Genomic DNA, 19,212 nt, shown 5'->3' with positions numbered 1-19,212 from the left:
ACAGCCCTTTGAAGTTACAAAATGAAAATCGACTTTTTTCCATATATCGAAAACTCTTAGAGATTTTTTATTGAAAATGGACATTCTTATGGCAGCAACATCTTAAATAAAAATTAAAGTGAAATTTGTGCACCCCATAAAATTTTATGGGGGTTTTGTTGCCTTAAACCCCCCAAACTTTTGTGTACGTTCCAATTAAATTATTATTATAACACCATTAGTGAAACACAATGTTTTTAAAACTTTTTTGCCTCCTAGTACTTTTTCGATAAGCCACTGTTTATCGAGACATTTTGAATATTTGTCGAATCCACCACATATTTGTATATGGTTAAGTACGATTATAGAGACCTGTAATAATCTGAAAATTTATTTATAATTTACATTTTTAGGTATATTTTGAAAAAGAAGCCACATCTCGATAAAAAGGTGACTTATCAAAAAAAGACTAAAAGGCAAAAAATGTTTAAAAACACTGTGTTTAACTAATGGTACCAAAATAATAGTTCAATTGGAACGTACACAAACATTTGGGGGATTTAAAGGAACAAAACTCGCATAAATTGTTTATGTAAATATATTAAAAATAAGCCGCATCTCGATAAAAACTGGCTTATCGAAAAAATATTAAGAGGCAAAAAAGTTTTACAAACGTTGTGATTAACTAATGGTACCACAATAATGAATTAATTGGAACGTACACAAAAGTTTGGGAGGGTTTAAGGGAACAAAACCCCCATAAAATTTTTATGGGGTGGACAAATTTCACTATAATTTTGTTTTAAGATGTTCCTGCCATAAGAATGACACATGTCCATTTTCAATAAAAAATCTCTAATAGTTTTCGATATATTGAAAAAAATCGATTTTCATTTTGTAATTTCAAAGGGCTGTAACTTTTTTTATTAGCATATTTGTACTAAGGTAAGTTAGGTTCAATCGAACTATTTTTGACCCCAGAATGTGTGGTATAATTTATGACCAATCTTTTCGGGACATCCTGTATATTTCATGTTATTTCAATTATAACGGAGTTTATCTGTAAGTATACCGTATTTTATTAATTTTTACCATGTTCTCGGCCCGATTAATCCCGAGTTATCGAGGTTCCACCGTAGTAAGATCGGGAAAACGTAGCATTTAACTAGACGTAGTTTTAGGGGAAGAGGCAAATCATTGATTATGGGAAGTTTTTTCATATTGTTAAATGCTGCTCTAGCTCGTTCTATGTTCGCCTTAATTTCAGTGGCAAAATGTCAATCAAAATGTTGAAAAACTGGTTTCTTTTTACCATATTATATCCTCATTAATGTCCCAGTTATATGTATATGATATCCATCAATAAAACCACAGGTTTGAATTTTTTTCAAATCCTCATTTTGTGTACCATCATTTTTAACGAGTTTATTTACTCATATGGATGCCAGTGACTGTTCGTGTATATTATTATTTGAAAAATGTTTTAATAATGGATGAAAAAAATTTCCTTGTCACGATTTTATAGTTATTTTAGTCTGTTTGCACGTATAAATAGAAAACAGTAATTATTATATTTACCTAAATTTATGTTTTCAAATATATATGTTTTTACTCGAGCTTTTCTATAAATAATGATCAATAATGAAAATTATAAATGACTTTTTTTAATCGTATTTAGGTGATATAGCGACGTATCTAGTAATAGAAGGGTAGCTGGTAGAACAGATAGGTGACGGAGAAATCACGGAACCAGAAATAATAAGAGAATAAGTGATTTGCATATAACTATAATTATATAATTATAATAATTATGCATTTAATGCATATAATTATAATAGAATAAGAGAAGGCATGGAACGACTGATAGTTAATGGCAACGTAACTGGCAAAAGAGGAAGATTCGGAGGAAGATCTGCAGCACGGGACTGGTTACACACACAGTCTCCGAAGCAAAACAGAATTAAATGATGTCACTACATTCTTAGGAATGAGAAAAGCTAGAATTTTATCTCCTCATTTCTAATAAGATCTGATCTTGTTACTCTACAGCTTCTTCTCATGAACTTCATTTCGGTTGTTATAATTTTGGATCTGTTCCTTTTGATTATTACTCAATTCTCTGCTCCGTAAGTCATTACACAACGTACCGAGGTATTATATTTCCTTTTTTTTGTACTTCTGGTAATCTGTCTACCTCGGTGATCGGAAAAATTAATATCGAAGAGTCAATGGGTCATTCCATTTCAAATCACTCAATTTTGGATCAAAAAAAATTTTGGATCTCCGATTTGTCTGAAAATTGGTATATAGCTTCTGCGGGACGTAAAAATAAGATATTTAAGGTCAAAAAATCTTCTTCTTCTTTTTTTCTTAAAATGTTATTTTATGCGATTTTACAGTGATTTGGTGTTTATTTAAACAAATTTGCATTTTCTATCGTAAAGTATCAATGGAAAACATAATAGTTTAATAAGAGGTACTCAAAAGTGTCATTATATGGCATTATAACAAGTTATTTTGATTCAAAACAAGGTTTTGATTCATCTGTGCTGATTCCAAAAATACAAACCTTTTCTTTGTATCAGATCTAGTTTTCGAGATATAGATATAACATACTTATCAAATTCTTAAATATTCTTACATATCTGTATATTCCACCACTATAATTGCAATATGTTTATAAACAAACTTAACAAATTCTAAGCCAAATGCATACTAATGACTTAATTAAAGTGTACTTAATTAAAGTGTAACAGAGTATACACCAGATCACTGACTTCTTTTTATCGACCAGTTCCAAACGAAGTTTAAAGTGTATCCTTCTACATAATGGCAACAAATATGGAAGTATACCAATTGGGCATTCTACAAAAATGAAAGAAGGCTATAAAACATACCGCTGGTGCTAAAAACATAAGTATGGCCAACATCAGTGGGTGATCTGTGTTGATTTTAAGATGGTGAACTTTCTCCTGGGACAACAAGGTGGCTATACAAAATATCCTTGTTTCCTGTGTCTTTGGGATAGCAGGGCTAAGGACCAACACTGGAGTAGAAGAAAATGGTGTTCTAGAGATACTATAGTTCAAGTAGAAGCTAACATAGTTAACGAAGCATTGGTCGACCGAGAGAAGATAATATTACCTCCGTTGCATATTAAACTAGGGCTGATGAAACAATTTGTAAAGGCTTTAGACCAGAATCGTCCTTGTTTTGAATACTTGTCCAGCAAATTCCCTGCACTTAGTAAAGAAAAATTGAAAGCCGGAATATTTGATGATTTGATTCGCATTTTACAGAATCGATGACTGAAATTGAATGTAATGCATGGTGCTCTTTTGTGAAAGTTGTGAAAAATTTTCTTGGAAACAATAAATCGAAAAATTACCGGGATATAGTGGAAGAAATGCTTAACAATATTAATACACACGGTTGTCATATGAGTATTAAAATTCATTACCTCTACAGCCACTTAGACCGTTTCCCAGAAAATCTTGGTGACCTTACTGAGGAACAAGGGGAATGCTTCCACCAAGACATCAAAACCATGGAAAGAGGTATCAGGGGAGATGGGACACTCACATGATGGCAAATTACTGCTGAAGTCTTCAAAGGGACCGTACTTTTAAAGCCTTTACAAAAAAAATCATATAAAAGGAAGTTTTTGGGTGACGCCGAATAACAGATTTGTGCTGCGATGCTGGTTTGATTAGATGAAAAGTTTTTCTGGCACATATATGTGATGATTTTTGTAAGTATATTGTTGTACAATAAATATCTTACTTTTTATTCGTGTTTTGTTTATTTGATCGGTAGCAGCACTACATTACTACATATATTATGTAGGTAGTGCTGCGTTAAATTACCCTATAGTTATGTTAGAAATGTGGTCTGTCATATTTTCTGAAAACGATCTGATGGAGCAAATCTGGTGGCATTTTTGGATTCAGCAGAGCTGAATTACCTAGAAACAGTCAAAAAATTTCCGGCAGCAAACTGTGCGTTTACCAGTGAATCATTCTTCTAATGAACAGTTTCAAATTCTTCATATTCAAAATAAAGGCCTTATAAAGCTATCTTTATTAGAATCTATGGAAATTACTAAATTAAAAAATACAGATAAAATTCTGAACGTAAAAGTATTGAAAACAAACATTTTGAGTGTTTTGTTGTTAGACAATTTAGTTTCCCTGTAAAATTTATAAAATAAACTACATATCGATCAACATACACAATCGATCAACTTCATCAACTAATTTACTGAATTGTATTAATACATAACCCACAATGACATATGTATGTATTCTGAGTAATTGCAATTGACATAGAATGTATATGTGTTTGTTTGCCCTTGGTAAACATTTTAAAAGGTAACAAATAGAAATATTACGTCGATATAAAGGTAATTTATAACAAATTAATGTAGCTTCCTCCCTTTTCTCCCCACAATTTGTTACGAAAGACTTGTTGTCTTAATGGCTTGAGGTAATTTCAGTCAGGCAGCAGCAATCAATTTAACATGATTAAAAGAAAAATAATTGTTGCTTCGCTCTTCATCTTTCCTCGTTATTATGAAAATAATTAATCTAGACTAAGGAAGGAAAACAGTGACAGTTTTCTAATAGTTTACCAAGCAGGATTTATCTTGCAAAAATTATGTAAAAAAACAGAAAGGAAAATTAAAACGGGATAGTTCCCGGAAATATACCATGAAAACTCGAAAGAGTAAAAAAACTCAAAAGTAAAAAACATCGAAGTAAAAACTGTTGTCATTGGTACAATTTAATTAATGCTTGGTTGCACCAACAGATCTTAAGCTTAAGACGGGTCTTAAACTCAGCTTACGAAACATACCCGTTGCCAGGCGCGGATACAGGGGGGAGGGTCAACGGGTCCGTGGACCCCCCTATTGTATTTAGTCCTATAAGTATTTTTTATTATTTATTATTTTTTTCTGTTAACTCTAAACTTTAAACCATCAGTTCAACACTAAATTACACGACAAAATCTAATAAAACACCCTTCTCAGAAAAATAATCTGCAGGCGCATTTGTTTGTGTACCGGTGGAACCATAAACAACGGAAATATTGTTCACAATTCAAATAATAACAAAAATGATATTTTAAAATGCAAATAACTTACACTGGGTATAAAGCTTATCTCATGAAAAGTCACGTTTAAAATTTGCGATACAATAAAGATATAAAAATTTGTATTTTACCAAATAACCCATGCGTACCTACCCACTGATGGTAGAAAGGTTAATCTTTATGGTAAACAACGACCAGTGAGATTAATAGTCGTGAATTGTCTATCAATCCTTTTGGATTCTGGGATTATATAGTGTATTTTATCCTTAGAGTAAGTGTGAGTCGTATGTCTAAATCCGGAAAATATAATATTTGAGTATTTGAGGTAAGTCTGCCCCCCCTCTCCCTACTATGAATTTCTATATCCGCGCCTGCCCGTTGCACCATTGGGTGTTAGATCAATTATTTTCAGCTTGCCACGTGGATCGCATCTTAAGACTTCATCTCAGTATGGTGCAACGTATAGTCCATGTGGTGAGACCGCTCCCGTCTGAAAAAATTTCTAATTCGATTTCTTTGTGGATTCATATTCAAAAATGTCCCGTTTAAACAAATCTGAAGGGTGCCGGGCGGAATTTTTGGGCAGAAATTGTTTAAACAAATACAAAAAATAACGCCGAAAAATGCCAAAAAACGCATTTTTGGATTTTAAATCGCTTATAACTTTAAAACTATTAACTTTTGATAGTTTTGAGAAAAATGTCAAGATTTTATTTAGAACATCCCAAAGAATCTAGAAAAAATATTTTTCGGAGGAAAATTGGAGATTTTTGAAATAGAGCTCGCCGCACCGGCAAAAAAATCGGATAAACACTCATATTTAACAATTAAAAAAACAACGGTATGAATTAAGGTTAGACGCGATCACTCTTCAGAATCTTGAAGCTGAATGTTTAATCTTCAATTTAGGTACATATATGGCAACCTCAAAAATACAAATTTAAATATGAGTTTTTAGGCCTCGAAAATGCGTATTTTCGCATTTTTCAGATTTTAAATCGCTTATAACTCGAAAACTATCAATTTTTGAGAAAATTTACAAGATACCTTTCTTGTTTAGAATGACCCACAAAACTTAAAGGGCTAAGCTGGAGCTTAAGATTTGTTGGCGCAACCAGGCATAAAAATTAAAAATCCAAATGGATTACATAATAGTCCCAAAACCAAATAGTGGTAGGATTTAAAGTATTAGTTACATTTTAAAAATTGTAAAATTAGCCCACTATAAAACTCTGATAAAAACTGATAACTTTTTGGGAACATAAAGTGCCTACTCGAAAAGTCAGATTACATGTATATCTTGGTCTGTGAAAGCCAACCAACTTAGTCTAAATGGCGAAAATAATTTTCCGTACCAAAAAAGAAAAAAATTTTCGGCATTTATCCTGGTTGCACCAACAGATCTTAAGCTCTGTTCTTCAGTGCGGAGAGCCAGTGACCAAGGTCAAGAATCAAGGTCACTGGCTCGCTTGACGAGCACCAATGTAGAGGAGAGTCAATTCTACAGAATTTACAAAACTAAAGGAATAAAAGGGAGAAAGGCGCATAACGCCACCCCTACAAAAGCGGCATTATCAAGAAATGCATCCCAGATGCCCCAAGGGTATTCAAAATTAAAAACAAGTTAAGTCTCCTTAACGTGTCTGAGATTGGGTAATAGTCGGAGGTAGCCTGGGGGTCAGTGAGGTACCGTCTCCACCAGGCGTGACCTCTTTGATATTCAGGCTTGAGAACACCTTACTTCGGGAATCTCATGTTTCCTAGAGTTGGGATTTACTTTGAGATATGTGTTTGTGTGTAGAGTGGTTCGAATATTCAGTACGAAAATAAATTCAGTTCGAAAATTGAAAGTTTCATAGCAATTTTAATAATCTGCTTTAACTTTTGACTGACAAATAACTAAAAACTTTGATAAACATCTAATTTATCTGGTTTTATGCTTTGCAGTAGTTGTGCAATATTTGATTTATTAAATTTAATCGATTTTAAACGATATAATAAATTCATAATAAATGATTATGTCAAACCTATTTTACTTTGAATTAAACCCGACTTATAGTAGGGGAGGAAAGTATGCTAAATTTGCAGTTACTCCAAATTTTATTGGGACCTATTGGGTTGTGAAGAGTAGGTCCTAAAACCAAAAAAAGTTAAGTAAAATTTTCCATTAAGTGGGGGACTTTCCATTTTTAATTTTCCATTTCCAACAATCGTTTTTTTCGATTATAGCGCTATCTATCCATAATTTGAAAAAATGTCTCGAATAAATTTGCTTATTTTTACGCAAACAATCCAAATCTGTAATAAAAATTGGGGGTTCCTATTTAAGATTTTAAAGTAACCCTCACTCCACCTCCGTGGGGGGTCGTGTTTGGTGCCATTCGATAGATTTGTCAAAAATATTGAATACGTGCATTTTGAAGTTTTTCGATCTGATGTTCATTTCGCGAAATATTGCGGGGCTCGTATTTAAAATTTTAAATTTATCCCACACCCCTCTCCGTGGGGGGTCGTGTTTGATATCATTCAACAGATTTTTGAAAAATATTGAACACGTATTTTTTAGTTTTTCGATCTGACGTTCATTTCGCGTAATATTCGCTTTTTTTGTAAGAAACTTTGTGACTCACCCTTTTCTTTACGCCCTCAAATCGTCAGATTTTTGATATACAGGGTGTAACAAAAATACAGGTCATAAATTAAATCACCTATTCTGGGACCAAAAATAGTTCGAATGAACCTAACTTACCTTGGTACAAATATGCACATGAAAAAAGTTACAGCTCTTTGAAGTTTCAAAATGAAAATCGATTTTTTCGAATATATCGAAAACTATTAGAGATTTTTTATTGAAAATTGACATGTGGCATTTTTATGGCAGGAATACCTTAAAGAAAAATTATAGTGAAATTTGTGCACCCCATAAAAATTTTATGGGGTTTCCCTTAAACCCCCCCTCCCCAAACTTTTGTGTACGTTCCAATTAAATTATTATTGTGATACCATTAGTTAAATTTAATATTTTTAAAACTTTTTTGGCTCTTAGTATTTTTTCGACAAGGCAGTTTTTATCGAGTTGCGGCTTCTTTTCTACTATGTTTACATAAAGATTTTATTGGGGTTTTGTTCCTTTAAACCCCCCAAATGGTTGTGTCGTTCCAATTAAACTATTACTGCGATACCATTAGTTGAACACAGTGTTTTTAAAACTTTTTTGGTTCTTTGTATTTTTTCGATAAGGCACCTTTTATCGAGATATGGCTTCTTTTTTAATAAGGTTCAAAATATACCTAAAAATGTAAATCATAAATAAATTTTCCTATTATTATTAAGTCTCCATAATCGTACAAATATGTGGTGGATTTGACTAATATGCACAATATCTCGATAAAAACTGACTTCGAAAAAGTAATAAGAGGCAAAAAAAATTTTAAAACATTGTGTTTAACTAATGGTATTACAATAATAATTAAATTGGAACGTACACAAAAGTTTGGGGGGGTTTAAAGGAACAAAACCCCCATAAAAATTTTATGGTGTCTAAATTTCACTATAATTTTTTCTGAAGATACTACTACCATAAGAATGCCACATGTTCATCTTCAATAAAAAATCTCCAATAGTTTTCGATATATTGGAAAAAATCGATTTTCATTTTGTAACTTCAAAGGGCTGTAACTTTTTTTATGTGCACATTTGTACTAAGGTAAGTTAGCTTCAATCGAACTATTTTTGGTCCCAGAATATGTGATTAAATTTATGACCTGTATTTTTGTTACACCCTGTATACACTGTTTTGCATGTACTTAACTTACCTTATCTTAATCTGACGATTTCGAGTTTTTCTAAGGATAGATTTTTTTCATGTAGAGGTACATTTACAGGGTACAAGGTTTCTCCCCATGTGATATCTGACGCGCCTGAGTAACTGCAAAAATCCCTGCTTGGACTCTTGGACTCCCCTACCATTATACTCAATGTATAATAACGTATTTAAATAAAAGTGTTCTCTGACAAACATGGCAAAGAAATGTAAGTTGCACGAAATATTTATTATTATTTTAAGAAAAGGCAAACGCAAAAGAGGAATACAGTGTGTATTGATACAATTACCGTATCTATCTTTATAAAGACAATGAAGTCGACCTTACTTAGTAACAAGACAGTTATTCAACACACACACATTACACATTTTACTGTAATATGATTGCGAAATCAACTATACCATGCCAATGGCATTAGTTGTCGGGGTATAAATAAAACAAATTATAATACAAAGAGGTTTACTCACAGAGAAATAAAAATATTGTAGGTACAATACGTAAAATCACTAACCTTTAGGGGGAGTTTGAAAGTCCAATGAAGGAGAACTTCTTCAAAATGGTTTCTCCCGCATTATTCATTATCAATACTTCTTTATACACTGTTTAAAACAAAACGAACATCTACAAAAATTTAAAGTATTTCTAATCACTTAACCACAAATATTTACATTGACATTTACGGTGAACCGAAGTACACTTTTTTTCTAGGAGATCTGCCCAGTGGTAGCAGAGCAAAGGGTATCCCAAGTCCGACGTTTCGACCTTCTGGAACCCTCAGATAGGGATTAAATTTTATATAATATAAGATACATTATATTTTTCCATTTTGAACGTGGTAACAATAGGTAAATGCATTTGCCGATTTATTGCAAATGACGCGGATGTAATTCATGTCTTCTGGTAACGACCGGAAAACAAACTATTTTTGTAAAATGTGTAAAAATACCGTGTTTCTACAACATGTAAACATGTATATTATGAAATACTTATTAGAATAATAATTAACATTTGCTATTTTATAATTTACTACTACCGATTGTATCAACATAAATTACTTTTATTCGCTGATTTGTGTATTTTTAATTTATCTCATAGTTATAAATTTAAGTTTTACAACACATCAAGTTTATACAACACGTCAAGAAACACATAAAACGTAAAATTGGAAATTTGGGGTCTATTAGACCCCACATACTAATGCCGCGACAAAAATCGTCCGCTTCTGATATTGGTACTTCTTAAATCAAACTCCTTTTTAACAACACATATAATATTGAACCAGTTACAATTCAATTATCCAGACAATAACATAAATCACCACACTACATCCTAGGGACACCTAAAATTTGCTTCATTGTCGTATATCAAAGAAATCACTCCAGCATTAACCAGAATATTTAAAAATGTTACAGATATAAAAATTTTAAACACAACAGTTCTGACCATCAAAAAAGTTTTCTCAAAATTAAAGGATAAACATCCTAAAGAATTAACGATAAATGTAATCTATAGTATTCTTTGTATAGATTGTAGTAAAGAATATATAGGACAAAGTTCAAGATCCATGAAAGGTCGAATTACCTCCCACAAAAGTGACTTTATAATTATATATTAAACCCAGAAAGGTGCACTCTTGCCAAACATGTACGCGATAATAATTACACGATGGTCTGTAGTTCATTTAAAATCTTAGGTGTTGAAAAAAAAACCATACTAAAAGAATATTTTTAGAGATGGCTTTCATAGTAGAATTTGATAATTTTATTAACAAAAAATTAGACATTAAGCATTTAAATGAAATACTACTATCCTTTGACAAAAGTAGATGTAACCAAAATTTGACAGGTTTGCTATGGCTTAATTGATTAATAATGTTCATTGCTGACAAACTATTTAAACTGTTTAGCTTAGTTAAAGAATAATGACCAAAAAAATTTGACTAACTATACCCTGTTTTTAAACTAGGAGAAGTAATTCAAATTTACCGTATGCTTGTTTGTAATTGGTCTAATCTCAGGCAAGTTTACTCAACTATTCAGTGGAAATCTAAGTTCACTCTACTGTTGTTCAGGAAATTTTTACACTATTGACATTAATGAAATTTTTTGACACTATTGGCATTTCATAGGAAAATTAAGTTATATCGGCGATTTTTTGTGTTTTCTGCGTTATTCCTTTAATTTTTAGCTTTTTAGTCCGCTTTTATATAAAAAAAGAGTGCGTACTTTGTACGCACGTATTTTTAACAGTTTAATTGTATTTTTATTTATATATTAAACTAATTTTAATACTTAAAATAATACCAAAAATTAAAAATAACGGTAATACGTAATTTGTAATGAACTGTAGCCTCCTCCCAATTACTTTTCCCTTAATGAATAGTAGAAAATCTAAAAGACGTCAGATTTTCTACACAAATTTTTAATTTTCTTATCATTTTAATCATAATACTAATTATCATTATTATTATTAGCGTTACCTGATGATGCCTATGGAAATAGGCGAAATACAGGGTGTTTCATTAATAATTGTACATATAGTAACTGGAGAATCCTTAGCACAAAATACGAAGATTGAACCTAAAACGCTTAAATAAAATGTGGTTCCTTACTGAGTTACAGGGTATTTTATCTAAAAATTTAAAAACTATTTTTGCTCAGCATTTTAAAACTATCCGACGTATCCTTTTCATACTTGGCAGCAAGTATAGGTACTGTACAAACTACTAAATTATGTTAAATAAACGTTTCTGTCTATTACCAGAGGCGTACGACGGGGGAAAGTGAATGGTTGACCCTTTCCAAATTCTACGCCACTGGCGCAATTGCTATTTTAGTTCAATTTTTGGATTCTCCAATACTTTCCATGAAAATAATATACTCTTCATTCGTAACGATAAAGTCATTAGTTTTCGAGATCTTTGAAGTTAAAAATGAAAAGACACGGTTATTTTGATTAATGTATTGTGTCCCTTCATTTTTAATTTCAAATATCTCGAAAACTAATCATTTTATCGTTACGAATGAGCAGTATATTATTTACATAAAAAGTATTGAAAATCCAAAAATAACACTAAAATAGCAATTTCGTCAGTGGCGTAGAATTTGGGAAGGGTCAACCAGCCACTATCCCCTGTCGTACGCCTCTGGTAGTAGCTAGAACCGTATATTTATCTTAATTTAGTAGGGTGTACAGTACCTACACTTTGTGGAAAGTATTACAAGGATACGCCAAATAGTTTTAGAGTACTGGGTACAAATAATTTTTAAATTTTAATCATATCAATCATATATCATAAAATTAATCAAAATAACTGTGCCGTTTCATATTTAACTTCAAATATCTAGAAAACTAATGACTTTATCGTTACCAATGTGGAGTATATTATTTACGTAGAAAGTATTGGAGAATCTAAAAATGGCAATAAAATAGTAATTCCACCAGTGGCGTAGAATTTGAGAAGGGTCAACCATTTACTATCCCCTGTCGTACGCCTCTGGTAGTAGCTAGAAACGTTTGTTTATCACAATTTAGTAGGCTGTATAGTAGTCACACTTTCTGCCAAGTATGAAAAGGATAAGTCGAATAGTTTTAAAATGCTGAGCAAAAATAGTTTTTAAATTTTTAGATAAAACACCCTGTAACTCAGTAAGGAACCACATTTTATTTAAGTGTTTTGGGTTAAATCTTCGTAATTTGTGCTAAGGTTTCTCCAGTTACTATATGGACAATCATTAATGAAACACCCTGTATATTGGATTTAGTATAAAGGGTACACTTTGTAGACACATGAAGAAAAATTAACTCAGAAATAAAAAAACGGAAAACTACTAACCTTAAATGAGTTCGGAAGTCCAATGAAGGAGAACTTCTTCAAATTGTTTTTTCTCGCACTATTCATTATCACAGACTTCTTTATACACTGCTTTAAACAAAACCAACGTCTATAGTATATAACACACAAAAATTTAAAGTATTTCTATTCACTTAATCACAAATATTTACATTGACAGTTACGGTGAACCGAAGTACACTTTTTTTCTAGGGGATCTGCCCAGGCGCGTGATCGCAAACAGCAGTTGAAAGAGCATAGGGTATCCCAAGTCCGACGTTTCGACCTTCTGGAAGCTGCATCGCAGCAGTAACGGTTGTGTAACGTACGAACCCGTCTTGCAGAATAAGTGTCAACTTATAGCAGATCTGAAACAAAACGATCAAATAAATACACAATCGATTGAAATCTACGATTCGGATATCGAGTATGAGTAATAGGTGAATTAAAGCGTTGATAGGTAAATTGTGTTGCGTAAAGTTCGATTTATTTATTATATTAACGAAGGTAATTTATTTTGGATTAGGACAAAAATATTTCGTTTTGCGGCCTTGACTTTCATCAGGCAATATTATGTATTTTGCATTGCCTATTCTGTACTTTACTGTAATTTATCAAGACGAATATACAGGGTGCGTTAATAGCGAAATATTATTACTTCATGGGTATCTGTCGAATATTGACTGCACAACACAAGAATTATTTCATCATATATCTATAGTCTTAAGCTTTACGTATATATTAACAGTAATAGAGACGTTTTCTTCTTCTTCTTCTTCTTCTTCTTCTAGTGCCGACTTCACTAATGAAGGTTGGCTATAACCATTTCAAATTCGTCTCTGCTTCTCTGAAAATCTTCTGCCTTTGTGAAAAGCGTCTGTGTGTTTAACCCGGTCCAGTCGCGAATGTTTTTCAGTCAGGACATTTGAATCGTTTATTTCAGAAACCACCTAAGTGCGCTTTTTTCAACTTTCGGAAAACTAACAAAAACTGTTTTGCAGTTAGTATAGGTCTAGTATCCTTAAAATATTTTTACCAAATCAAAAACATGGTATTGGGATGATCTATTTTTAAAATTGTTTTTGTCGTTAAAGTTTTTAAGTTATAAATTTTTGAAAAAATTGCACTTAGGTGGTTTCTGCAATAAATGAGTTCATGAGTGATTGTTTTAAAACTATTATTGAAATTAAGTCAAAGCATTAATTTTTTTGAGTGTCTTTGCTAGGTCTAATTCGAAAAATCTTAAGTAATCGGGTAATTTTGGCATATAGTCGACGACAAGTGCGACCGTGTCGTTCTTAAAAATTTCAATATAATTTCAAAATTAAAGTCATTGAATTGTCTGTGCAAAAAATTGAAACGAACCTATAACTCAGTTTTTTGTGCTATTTTCAAATATGCAAACGAATTTTAAAAATTTTCAATATACAGGGTGTTGTTTCAAGGCCACAATTACTTTATATTTTTTGTTAATCCGGACCTGGATTTTATTTGTGATTAGTAGTTGGGTCGTTTGGGTTTTAAATGAGACATATGTGTACCAAATATCAAAAAAAAAGAATGTGTGTGTACTTTGTACGCACGTAAGAAGATATTCTTCTATTATATAATAGGTAATTTAAACGAAGTAAATATACTTAAAAGGTTATTTGTACTTATTTTATTTAAAAATCAAACCAACTTTCTTATCTACCACTTTCAAAAAATAAGAATATCTTCAAAAATTATATAATAATATACTTACAATCATAAAATCTATAAAAAAAAATAAAAAAATAATAACTTGCTTGGGGCTTGAACCCACTTCACGTCTACCGCGCCGTACGAAAGTTGACGCCATTTCAAACTGCACCAAACTCTCGTATACGTCATGTGGGAATATACACAAACTAAACGTTTACACCATAAATTTATATGAATTTAATAAAATTATTAGTTTGATTTTTGTCGAAATAAAATACAACAAAATATAGAGTAAGAAAACGATATATGAGATGAAGATTTGTAGAAAGTTTGTTCGTAATCAGATTATGTAAATTAAAGCATTGCCTACTAATAGGTAACTACATTATTTTGTTTACATTTTCCAAATAGATAGGTATTGAAACTACGTATTAGGTATTTCCAACTGAAACATTTAGAATTACGTACCTGTGGCTTTTCAGAACTATTTAAAAAGTCACTATAATTATAAATTTGATTTTATTTCTGTCCACACATCAATAAAAACTAATATTATACAATACTTTTGTTTACCGATAACTTCCATATTGAACAATTATTGACAGATCATTTCAAAATTTCAACACCCAATCAGAGCCCGTATAACAACTAATACCATACTGTCGGTGTGCGCATGCGCGGGGATCAATCAAATTTTACCCTCAATCGATTCGTCGCTAAAGAAGAATATCTTCAAAAATATACAAGATGGTGCTAAAGTTATGGATCCAGAAAGAAATGGGCAAAATCGATAAAAACACCGTGTAACTCGGTTATAAAAATCGGTGGGGTAATAAATGTAGTTTATCTAGAACCGCCTCAGTGACCTCTATAAACCATTCAAGTATTTCCGTTTTCCAGTGAAACACCCTGTACCGCCACGAGTGAAATTCACCGCAGAAAGAACCTAAGCGACGCGCGACGGCGCTTGGGTTCTTTCTGAAATAAACGGATTATTTTCAAGGCTGCCAAATAGCATTACTGATATGGAAGATGGATTATTTCTGCAATAAAAGATGTATTTACCTTTAAATTGTACAGTACCACCAAAAACACATTTTTTGATATTTTGTCCCTTAGGTGATTTCTGAAATAAACGATTCATCTGTCGTTACTAGGACCATTTTTTCCTTCGATTATTCCCTTAACATTCAGTTGCAATAACTCGTACCTACTTATCATTTCTAAGTATTATGTGCCCCAATGGAATTACGATACTCCAAAGATTTTTCAACCAAATCTATAAAAAAGGAAAATTCCCTGTCCAATGGCTTGTATCTACCTTTATCCCTTTGCCAAAAAAGAACAACGCAACAAAGTGTCAAGAGCACCGACTGATAAGTCTGATGAGCCATTCTTTAAAAGTATTCCTCAAAGTTCTTCACTACAGAATCTCCACAAAATGCGATAAGGTTATTGGTTGCTCACAATTTGGATTTCGAAAAGGCCTGGGTACAAGGGAAGCACTAGTTGCAACCCAAGTGCTAGCTCAGAACTGCTACGATCCAAGGAAATATGTAATGATGTGTTTTATATATTATGAAAAAGCCTTCGATCGAGTACAACATCATAAACTCGTACATATATTAAAACAACTCGACATAGATCAAAAAGACATTCGTTGCATAGAGGCTCCTTACTGGAATCAAACAGCTGTCATCAAGGTGGATAATGAAACAACGCAAGCTCAAAAAATTCTCAGAGGTGTAAGACAGGGATGCATTCTCTCCCCACTACTGTTCAATCTATATTCAGAAAGTATCTTCCAGGAAGCTCTTGAGGAATGCGAAAGCGGCATCAAAGTAAATGGTACCTGGGTCAATAATATACGATATGCGGATGACTCGGTCTTAATAGCAGACAATATAGAAGACCTCCAAAACCTTCTTAATAAAATTGGAGAGCATAGCGAGAACATGGGACTTAGCATCAACATAAAAAAGACGAAGTTCCTTATAATCAGCCGTCAATTATGTCAACATCAAAATTCAAGACTAGCATATAACAACCAAGATGTAGAGCGCGTAAGAAAGTTTAAGTACCTGGGAACCTGGCTATGTGAAGACTGGATGTCGGATATGGAAATTAAATGTCGGATAGAAAGAGCCAGGAGTGCATTCATGAAATTCAGAAACGTCTTTACGAACTCTGACTTTGACCTAAACCTAAGACTAAGATTCACAAAATGCTATATATGGTCGGTGCTCCTATATGACATGGAAGGATGGACTTTAAAAATAAACACAATGAATAAGCTAGAGGCATTTGAGATGTGGATCTATCGACGAATCCTTAAAGTTCCCTGGACCGCAAGAATAACAAATGAAGAAATCCTGAGAAGAATCGGTACAGAACGACAACTGATGTGCACAATTTAACAGAGAAAAACGGCATACCTGGGGCACCTAATTAGAAATGAAAGATACCAGTTTCTGCAAAACCTTAATTGAAGGAAAGATCGAAGGAAGAAGAGGAGTGGGCAGGAAGAAAATGTCATGGCTCCGTAATGTCAAACAATGGACAGGACTAAAAAACATAGGAGACCTAATACATACTGCAAGGGATAGAGAAAAATGGTCAAACGTGATCGCGAACAACCATTAGTGGATTGCATAAGAAGAAGAAGAAGATGTGCCCCAAATATGATTTTTTTTTGCCTTTTAATGGTGGTCAAAAGTTCTCTGTCTATTCCCATTCTGTGCAGCGCCATTTCGTTCGTAATATGATCGGTCCATGGTATTTTCAAAATTCTCCTAAAAAGCCACATCTCAAAAGCTTCCAGCTTTCTCCTTAAGTCAACATTAACAGCCCAAGCTTTGGCACCATAAAGAAGAATAGAGTGGACATAACAATTTAACAATTCGATATCGGATTTGCAGATTGAGTCTTTGGTTACTCAGAAATTTCTTTCTGGATCCTTTTTATGACTTTACACCTCTTACTGATAACCATGATTTTTGTTTTCTTTATGTTTATTGTTAAACCAAGCTGATCCCCAGTATCACAAATTGTGTTTAGTAACGACTGCAGATCTTTATTTCAGCGATAATGACTATTTATATGAGTGTTATTTATATTTTCACCATTTATCTTGATCCCATTTGTACAGTTTTCAAGAGCTTTTGTAAATAACTCTTCTACACTATTGGCCAAAATTCTGAAAACTTTATAAAAATTTTAGTTTTGTTAGCAGCATTCATCTCGATGAAACTTGTTGCATTCGATTCGTAAAAGCCTTAGGAAACTTTGTGAACACAAGTGATGACAACAAAATGAAAATTGCATTATTGAATAAGGAAAATGAATTTTCCGAAATGCATTTCGAAGTGTTGAAGAATGATAAATTTGTAATTCGAAAATAATTGATAAAAATGAGTTCAATATTACTACTCAGAGGTTTTTGGGTTCTCTGAACACGAATATCATGACGACGATGGTCTCCGAGACACCAGGTGCCATCGGTACCTCGGTGACACCAGAATATTGAACTCCTTTATGTCAATGATTTCCGATAATTTTTCAACACTTCGAAATGCATTTTGGAAAATGCGTTTTCCTCGTTCAATAATGCAATTTTCATTTCGTCATCGTCACTTTAGCTCACAAAGTTTCCTAAGGCTTTTACGAATCAAATTCAACTAGTTCATCGAGATGAATGCTGCTAACAAAACTAAAAATTTTGTAAACCTTAAAACTTTGGCAGGGGCCGGCGTAGCTCAGGCGGTAGTATGCTTGACTCGCGTGCTGGTAGGCAGGGGTTCAAATCCCAGCGCCGGCAAGAACAACTAGACATTTTTAAAATGGCTATAAGTATGGCTTACAATACCGAGCCAAAATCTCAATACCGGTATTTGGTATTTAAAATTTCAATGTTGTTCTGAAGCTATTTCCTTGTGGCATTTTTCATTTCATAAAATGAGTCAGATTAAATAAATTATTAGAAGAATTTTTTTGCTTAGCAACAACATTTTTGTTTATTTAGTAATATTTTGTATTTTGACAACGGCACCCGATTTGGGCGTCGAAACGTTAATAAAATTATTTTTTTCATTTTAATTGTGGCTTATTTCCCATATAAATAATTAATCATTAAAATTTCAAATTCCGGGATCCCGGTATTAAAACCGGTATTATGAATAAAAAATATACACGTTATATTTGTACTATCCTCAGTTGTTATATCGACTTGTTATTAAATAATATATGAAACCTATTAAATTTTGTTTTGAAAAGAGTAGATGTTGTTTATAACATTAGGGTCGAAGCGAAGATCGGTGGGATATGCGCATTTTATCAATGAAATTCGATATTTTTAAGACATTAGAGAAGCCGCTATAGATAAAATGTTTTAACAACCTATTAATCATTCAGAATTACTCGACGGATATTAGTACAGTTAAAATAATTAAGACGATAACCGGACAATAATGATTTAATGAGTAAAATTTAAAGGTTTTTTTACTTTAATGACAAAAAAAAGCAAGCCATTAGCAGAACCCAATTAAAAATTATTTTGCACATCATATTTGAAACATTATTTGGTTGAAAAATCTCATTTTTGTTGGCAAAAAAAATATATTAATTTGTTTGACTAAATTACAGTTGTGTTTATCTTAAAAAGGATATGTTACTATCAACATTTACACAGTGTTGCCAAACTGAATTTTGTTATTTCGAGTGGAAATTTTCCCAGCGATCTCCGAGGGTACAACATAGAGAGTATTAGGAATAGATAGATACAAAAAATGTGAAAATAGAAAAACT

General features: G+C 32.4%; 1 protein-coding gene across 3 annotated transcripts in view; it reads right to left on the bottom strand.

The window, feature by feature from the left end:
* LOC114343583 (anion exchange protein 2) overlaps positions 1–19,212 on the bottom strand; it is a 732,215-nt gene that overhangs the window by 480,062 nt on the left and 232,941 nt on the right. For all 3 annotated transcript variants that reach the window (XM_050650923.1, XM_050650925.1, XM_050650926.1), the window contains exon 3: positions 12,730–13,094. In XM_050650923.1, coding sequence (XP_050506880.1) covers positions 12,730–12,795 — 66 coding nt within the window. In that variant the 5' untranslated portion in view covers positions 12,796–13,094. The remainder of the gene's footprint in view (positions 1–12,729; positions 13,095–19,212) is intronic.

Source organism: Diabrotica virgifera, chromosome 5 (genome assembly GCF_917563875.1).
Source record: "Diabrotica virgifera virgifera chromosome 5, PGI_DIABVI_V3a".
NCBI lineage: Eukaryota > Metazoa > Arthropoda > Insecta > Coleoptera > Chrysomelidae > Diabrotica > Diabrotica virgifera.
Note: the sequence above shows the minus strand (reverse complement) of the source record. Positions and strands in the feature narration are given on the sequence as shown.